General features: G+C 32.3%; 1 protein-coding gene across 2 annotated transcripts in view; it reads right to left on the reverse strand.

Moving 5' to 3' along the window:
- Nucleotides 1-8501, reverse strand: part of LOC106687377 (MAM and LDL-receptor class A domain-containing protein 1) — a 39876-nt gene that overhangs the window by 19803 nt on the left and 11572 nt on the right. For both annotated transcript variants that reach the window (XM_067048267.1, XM_067048266.1), the window contains exons 3-5: nucleotides 7639-7794; nucleotides 6327-6471; nucleotides 478-646 (exon numbers count right to left, since the gene is read on the reverse strand). In XM_067048267.1, coding sequence (XP_066904368.1) covers nucleotides 478-646; nucleotides 6327-6471; nucleotides 7639-7794 — 470 coding nt within the window. The remainder of the gene's footprint in view (nucleotides 1-477; nucleotides 647-6326; nucleotides 6472-7638; nucleotides 7795-8501) is intronic.

An 8501-nucleotide genomic window follows, 5' to 3' on the forward strand; every position in this document is an offset into this window, starting at 1 on the left:
ATATATATTATACAAATGAATTTGAACAATATAATATTCAGTTACCATTTTATTTAATACAATTCAAACAGGTAATTCTTATTTTTTAATGTTGTAATAGTTGTTCTAGTGCATATGAGTGTTAAATATGAGTTTCTAGATTTAGTAGACCTAAAGATCTAGTAATTTCAATACTCTAATTTTAGCTTGAGGAAATTTATTATTATTATTATTGTTTTTTCGAGTACATACTTATTTAATTTAGAGTTGTTATAATCTTTATATATGTACTACGATTACATTAATAAAACGATATTCAAACTAAAAACAAACAGCTGACATATATTGTTTATATTAGTTAAGATTACATAAATTTAACAAATAATGAATTATTAATATTTATCAACCCTAAAAAAAGCTTATTTTTCCTTTGAAATTTTGTTTTGATATGAGTGAGGAATAATAATAATTTTAAATTGTTATTGATTAATAGAATACCTGGTGGTTTCTGTTATAAGTATAGAGAACTTCAGAATACACCCACATCTTATTTGTTGGATCCTTAGAGCCCCAAAGGACTCGGAAGAATGATTCTGGTCTTCCATCTTTTCCAACTGGCTGGAGCACAACACGAAGTCCTGAAGCACTGAGACCATCCAGGGAGAAGCTGGAAAAATATTATTAAAAATTAGGTCACAGTCTTACACCTCCTGTAATATCCTTTATTTGTATATTTTCTCGTTTGAATAAATAAATTCGCCAGCAAATAGAGCTTGATATAAACTGGCTAGAGGGGAATGAGAAAGGTCCAAGATCCGGTGGTTTTGGAGGACTAAGTTTGTGGCGAAATACTGGATTTGAAAATAATTAAGGAGGGACAGGTACTGTTACACTTAAAATTGTTTTGGTGAGATTTCTTTAAGCAATCCCTCAACTTGATGAGGGGTTTCGAGTTATTTTTTATGTGTTATTTTTAGGTTGGTCTCTTATTATCCAGGCAAATGTTTCGAATTTAAATTATTTAATTGAATTTATGGATGTTGCTTTTCAAAATATGGAGATTATACTTAATACGCAAAAATATTCTACTGTACCTGGTATTCAAATATGAGGAAATAAATTGATGTTTAGAGAAGACCATAAGCAAATTAATAGCATTACAGGTAAATGATAAATTCTGTTGCCTCGCATAGCTGCCTTCACCATTGAGCCTTAAGCTATTTCCATTCTGTGCGGTTTTTGTAGTATGTGGTATCACACGTTTTTCTTCTGGTCCACATCGTGATCTTTTCGCCGCATGCGGGTCTCGCATTATTATCACACAGAGGTAGTGATTTTAGTCTTTCTCTATAAAATTCCTGGAATTCATTAAAATATGCTTTATCGCGCTTTTGGATTTTGTTGTTGCATATGCTCTTCATTTCTATTCTACTAGTCAGAATGACGCCATGGAGACAGTGGGTGCGCAACTAAGACCTTTTTTCACACAAAAAAAAATTGAAACACCTTAACATGAAATTAAAAAGGATCTGGATGATTGGACATAATCTAAATATCAAAGATATGTAAAAGATTTAGACCCAAAAGACCAATCTCTATGGAAGGCTACGCAGCGTCCATTCAATAAGTATGAGAAAAAACCCAATTTAGGAAATAACGGCGAACGCGTTACTGGGGACGCAGAAAAAACTAAAGCGTTAGCAGATTACTTCTAGAAAACTTTTTTTAACAAGAGGTCCACAGAAATCAAATCTGTACCTAGCAATAGTACAACCTCCACCCAAATGTAGTACCCTTAAAGAAGTTCTGTAAATAATTGGGGGGCTTAAAGTAAAGAAAAGTCCAGGTCAAGATTTGATTCCAGTCATCGCTATAAAACAGTTACCCAGGGAAACTGTCGTTGTCATTACGCCAATTTTTAAAAGTTACATACTTTCCCGATACATGGAAGCAAGCCGAACTTCAGTTATTCACAAGTCTGGTAAAGCGCTAAACAAGTCAGCTGCTATAGACCCATAAGTGTATTATCCATTGCTGGAATCTGTTTAAAAAACTTTTTTTTTTCTATGTAATAGCATTATTACATATTTTCAATTTGGTTTTCAGCAAAGCCATTACTCTTCACACCAACTGGCAAGATAATCGGAATTAATAGTAAACGGATTCGAAATGAAGAGGCACACGTTAGTCCCATTGTTGGACTTCAAACAAGCGTTTGATAAGTTTTGGCATTCGGGTCTCCTATACAAGCTGAAGAAATTAGGCACTCCGATATCCTTGTATGATATTCTGTGCTCATTCCTCAATGGTAGAACATTTACTATCGAAATACATAACACGAATTCCACCATCAGAAATCTATACCGATACGCAATAAGGTTCTATTCTTTCTCCCATTCTCTTTAAATTTTATCTTTATGATAGCATACCATTGACAGATACCTTCAACGGTAAGGTACCTTGGAGTTCATCTCGATTGTCGCCTAACTTGGATTCATTATATCGATATCAATTTAACCCATATCTCCAAAAAGATTAGCTATGCTGTACCCTATCACCAATAGAAATTCTGAATTAAACCAGATAAAAGGATCATAATCAATAAAATAATATCAAGGCCATTACTGATGTATGAATGTGAACTCATTGCAAAATTTTGCAAACTAAGGAACTAAGGAAAATTCAATAGTTCCAAAATAAGGTCCTGAGAATCGCAGTAGGCCCCTCCTTGGTTTATAAGAAACATCCAACTACATTAAGAACTATAAATTGAATCGATAGATAATTTCATCTAAACACTATTCACAAAATTCCACTCCCAGCTACTGGCAGTCTAAATGGAGCAGTAACCTACAGTGTAGTGAATACAGCCATATCTCGAAGACTGAAGCCCAGACTGATGCAAAATATCCTTCTGTAAGCTATATAATAATTTATTTCTATTTTTATTGTTATTGTTTTTTCTTTTCTCAAACTATTTTTTTTTCAGCATACGTGGATTATTTATTTTATTAATTCTAAATATCATTAGTTTTGTTTATTATTTTATTTTTCATTCTTTCGTTAGAAATAATAAAAAAAGAATGCCGCTGTCTTCCTAATGAAGTTTTATTGAAAATTAAAAATATTTCAGCGATGTGGGATAAATAAAAATTAAATAGTATCTTACGAGCTTTTTTTATATTGTTTTCTAATATTCTTTTAATCAATTGAGTTTTTGGTGTTATATAATTATTATTATTGTTATGTTATAGTTTTTTAGTGGTTTGGTAGAACCATAATCCATAATCAACTTCTGTAGTGAATAAAAGAGATCCGTTAGAATACTTAACATTTCACTTTTAATTATCTTTATGTATCATTCATAAATTAGTTTCAGGTATCTATTAATTAAGTCATTTGTTACATTTATACTATTTGATAGTTAAGATGATTTGAGCAGATGTTCAGTGACCTATTACTATAGTTATCATTCTTTGTCCTTTATGTAATTGAACTGTTATTGTTTAGGAAGATATCCATGGCAATGAACAAGCTAAACGGAGCTAGAGCATGTTGAATGCTAATGGTAGTCGGTACAACAGGTGGAAATAAATTGAAGTACTGGCATCTACAATGCAGCACCATGTCTTCCGGGGAAATTCGAGGAGGGAGATAGACAAGATAAGTAGTTTAATAACATAATAATTCATTTAAAATTATCAACTTTAATTATATATCGAAACATATAAAAATAAAAACAGAATGAAAAAAAAAGTAATTATACTTTAACCATCTCAATTATCAAAATAATGAACGATCTCAATTACAATTAACTGTGTGTTAATAATCAATTTGGACACCTATATAGCAGTTTCAGACACGTAGGAATGGACGGTTCAACAACCTCATGATAGATGAAATATTACGATATCCTCTGTTGAACTCCACAAGATCGATAGACCTTCGGTAACATCACTCATCATTTCGTGATTATTTTATTGGTATGTAATAATACATATGTGATCCCTAGCTGGATACGTGACTGAGCATTTACCTCATTGATTTGTAAAAATGGGTTCGTAAGCTTAACAGTGTAAGGTATTTACATTAAAAAGTTAATAATTAAAAATAATAATAATAATTTATAAAAACTAAAGTTATTAACAGCTATTTAAATAATTGCAGCAGGTTGATGACGGTCCACTTTCTACTTGGCTGTAATGGTAATGGACCACAATAATCATTATATTTGATATAATATATATCATATATATGATGGTAAATTTTCACTATTCTATAGCTTCCTCCATTCCCTTCCCCAACCTAATTGATGACTGATGATCTCTCTTTTTCTCCACTTTGAAGATTGGTGTGTGGTGGAACTCGGGAATAGACAAAAACGAATCATGAACAGATTCATAAGATTCACTAAAGGAGGGACACCAAAGTATTCCCGTACATCCAAACTTTATGTTGAGTTATGATTGCTCTTTTAGTTCATCATATATAACATTTCCTTGGCATATTCCTGTATCATATAATTTTCAACCATCGTCCTTTCTTTATTCCCAATATTTTCCAATCCAAATCAAATCCGGATTGCTCCATCCTTAGAAACAATAACTTTTTCTTCACAATGCATGCAGATGAGTATGAACATTCAATAGACCATTAAAGGTTCCCATTCACTTTCATAGGGGTCGAATGATTGGTCCATGACGAAGGGCCTCTACATACCACACACACACCTTCATACTGGGCAAACAAATGGGTGCTTTTGTAGGATTCTTTTACAGACCGGTTGTTCAAACCGTATGAAAGTGAATTGGTCCGTTTAAGCAGCGTTTATATCAAGGACGTCAAACCCGCCCCGCCGTCTTTAACTTCTGACTTGACGTCATTGGCTTGACACTCTTAGTAGTACAAGAGTTCAAGAGGAGCAAAAAGGAAGTTATTTCACCCCAATTTATGATTACTTATAGGTATAATTACTAGTCAAAATTGATGAGTCTGTCAAGTATAACAAATAATAAATATAATAAATAATGGCGAATAAAAGAATGGGGAATAAAAAATGGCGGCTGTTTCAAAACGTTAAAATTAATTATTATTTTTTTATTCGGAGCTCTTTATCTTTACAACTACCAACAACAATATAAAATCTAAGAGAGCATCATTTAAAGTAGAGTAAATTTTCTAAAATGTAAACCCTAATAGAGCTATTTACGTTCAATTTTTCTTGAGATATAGCTTTTTAAAAAACAAAATTTCATAAAAATGTTGTATATAACGTACTGAAAGATCAGTAGTTAGTAAATTTATTTTGAAAAATCTACATCTCAAAAACCATTTGGCATACAAATGTCTATTAGCACTCAAATTAAAGCTAGTTTTATGAGCTATAAAGTAGTTTATGACGTTTATTTTCGTAGGAGAACCAGTTTTCATGAAATTTGCTAAAATAAATTGATTTATAGTTGTTCGGACAAATTTTCATTTGCCAAATTTATATTCATATGTGAATATCATAAAAACTATTACCCATACGAAGATAAGCGTCATGAACTAATTTATAGTAAGTAAAATTTTAGAGATATATTTTTTTGAATATCCAACATTTTATACGAACAACTAGAAATTCACATTTTGTGAGTTTATTATGTCAAACAACATAGAAACTGCTACTCTTACAAAGATAAACATTAATATATTATTTGATAGTAAATTTAACTAGCTTTAATTTGAATGCTGGCAGACATCTGTACGTCAAATGGTTTCTGAAATAAAGTATTTCATAAATCAAACCTACTGTCCGAACAACTATAAATCATTAAAACTACTATTGCTACGAAGGTAAAGGTAATAAACTACTTTATAGCACAGTAAACTAGCTTTAATTAGATTGCTAATAGACATCTGTACGTCACATAGTCCCTGAGATATCGATTTCTCAAAATAAATTAACTGACTACTGATATTTCAGTACATTTTTATGAAATGCTGCTTTTTAAAGCTATATTTCGAGAACTATTGGACGTTAATAGCTCTATTTTGACTCATATTTCAGTACTCTATACATAGTTTTCTTTAAAGTAATAAAAAATTGGGGTGAGATAACTAACTTTTTTTCTTCCCGGCTCTTGTAGAGGGTCTGAAAGGAATCAACTACCTCTAAAGTAGTTACAACATTACTGAGGTAAACCGCAAATATATTTGATATTTTCGATTAAATTATTTACTAAATGCTATCATTTAGCATTGACTTGTTTCTTCTATCAGGAAATGAATTCTTAATCTTGTTTCGATTGTAATTATAGTAATATATATATATATAATCATGAAGTAGATAAATTAAAAATAGTTACCTAAATCCTATACATTTTCCTTCTGGGCCTGTACTACCAAGCATTGGGCTTTCCATATAAGCATTTTGTCCTTCACGAATGGTGATGTCATCAACTCGCATTACAGGTGCTGCGAGTAGTGATGTTTCAAAAAAGACGTAACCACCTGTTTCAAAATTTCACAAGGAACAGTAATAAGTATTAAATTATATTAGAACAAGGTATACTTGGGCATTGTAGGAATGCGAATGTATTCTATGACGAATAACGGACAAATATTTAAGAACTCCAATCTGGAGTAGAAGGTCTCTAGGAGGGTTAGAGGTAAGTGAATTGAGAGTTTATCATAAAAGAATAGATATCTGGTTGGTATCAAATTGGCACGATAGGGAACTTTGAGTTCCATAAGGATGATTTAATGAGGTGAATAAAAAAAATGACCGTTTTTCAACTAAATATTTGTATTATTATTTCTTTGATGTAAAACACAATTAATAATCAAAGTATAGCAGATTGTTATCTACCGTCATTAGCCATCTGCTAGCCAATTGCTCGATCCAACGCTGATACCATTCTTTGGGATAGCTGTCAAAGAACACTTGTACAGCAATTTCAACTTCGGCAAAATTATAAATTTTTTTCTTTTGAAGGAAATGGGCCATGGATCGAAACAAGTAGTAATCCGATGGTGCGAGGTCTAGATAATATGGTGGATGAGGCAAGAGTTCGAACCCATGAAGGTCTTTAAACCTTTCTTAGGTTCGACGGGAAGTAATTGCTGATTGCTGAGGAGTAAGTTCGTGAGGGTCCAGTCTATTGCTCTTTTTCACATTCCTTATGAAGAGTAGATGACGACGAACAGTATCTTTCGACACACCGCACTCCCTGCCAAGTTCGCGAGTACTTGTGGACGGATTTGACTCAAGAGCTTCTTGCAGAACCTCATCGATATCCATAAATGGTCGCCCGGAGCCCTTTTTCCTTTCCGACGTTAGTATTAAATAGGATTAAAATATTTACAGTTTATGAAATCTTTTAAATTTGATAAAACGGTCATTTTTTTTTGTACATCCCATTATTTGTGAAAAAGCTACGAGAATTAAGAATTTTCGATTGCAAGCATTGGATACGAGATGAATTTGATATGTTTTTATTAATTTAATATCTCTATTTTATTTTCAATAAAAAATAATTTGCTCATGATTTCTTTGTATTTTTTTTAGGAATCCTCGATTTAAAATAACTGCCCTCAAGTAATGTGTACATACTTACTTATTACTATGAATATAAGAAAATGTTCAAGGATTTTAAGAAAGGTTTCGATTTGGATTACCCTTCTCAGCCTCCTCTCCACCACTGGCATCCTTTGTAGGCCCTCCCAGCCAGTTGGACAAAGTCCCGGCTCCCAGTTCCCATCGCAATGCGCTTCCATTCCTGTTCGTCCAACCACACATTATTAAGTCTGTGTCCGCTCCGAAGTCGCATACCTCTAGAATAAAAAAACAAAAATAAACAAAAGTTAGGTATTGGTAAAATAAATCAATTTGAAATCGTAAAACAAATGTAGGGTTAGGAGGTGACAATAAAACTCTCTTATTGGGTTTAGATATAAATGTATGGTCTCGGTGGATTCCTAAAGTAACAGTGTATGTATATTGATGGTATTTTTCATGTTTTTATCCCCCACAATCATGATTCTTTATCAAATAAAATTACCCTATTTTTCTAAGCAAAAAAAGATAAAAAATCATTTTTCTTGGAAAAAACAACATAATTTATTAAAAAAACATAAAGAAATTGCATCGCATACGTATTTTTTTAATCGAATAGAAAAAAAATTCTAGAAAATCCAAATTAAAACCAGAAACAACTTTTCTTATCTTTAAAACAATTCTCAGGCCACTGCTGATGTTCGGATGTGAGTCTGGAGAGCGGTATCCTTTACGAAAATGGAAAAAATTGAATATTTTAAAAATAAAATCCTAAGAATCCCAGGGGATTCTCGTTGGTTTGTAAGAAATAGCCAATTACATCGGGAATTGCAGATGGAGGATTACATCAAAAAACGATTCATGAAGTTCCATTCTCAGTCACCGTCAGTTAAAGGAGCAGCTACAACTTGAGAACCCAACCTCAATCCGAAGACTGAAGCCCAGGATCGACGTAGCTCTAATAACTGAAACTCGACTTACCACC

The sequence above is a fragment of the Halyomorpha halys genome, unplaced genomic scaffold (assembly GCF_000696795.3).
Source record: "Halyomorpha halys isolate HHAL.00 unplaced genomic scaffold, Hhal_1.1 Scaffold953.1, whole genome shotgun sequence".
Taxonomy (NCBI): domain Eukaryota; kingdom Metazoa; phylum Arthropoda; class Insecta; order Hemiptera; family Pentatomidae; genus Halyomorpha; species Halyomorpha halys.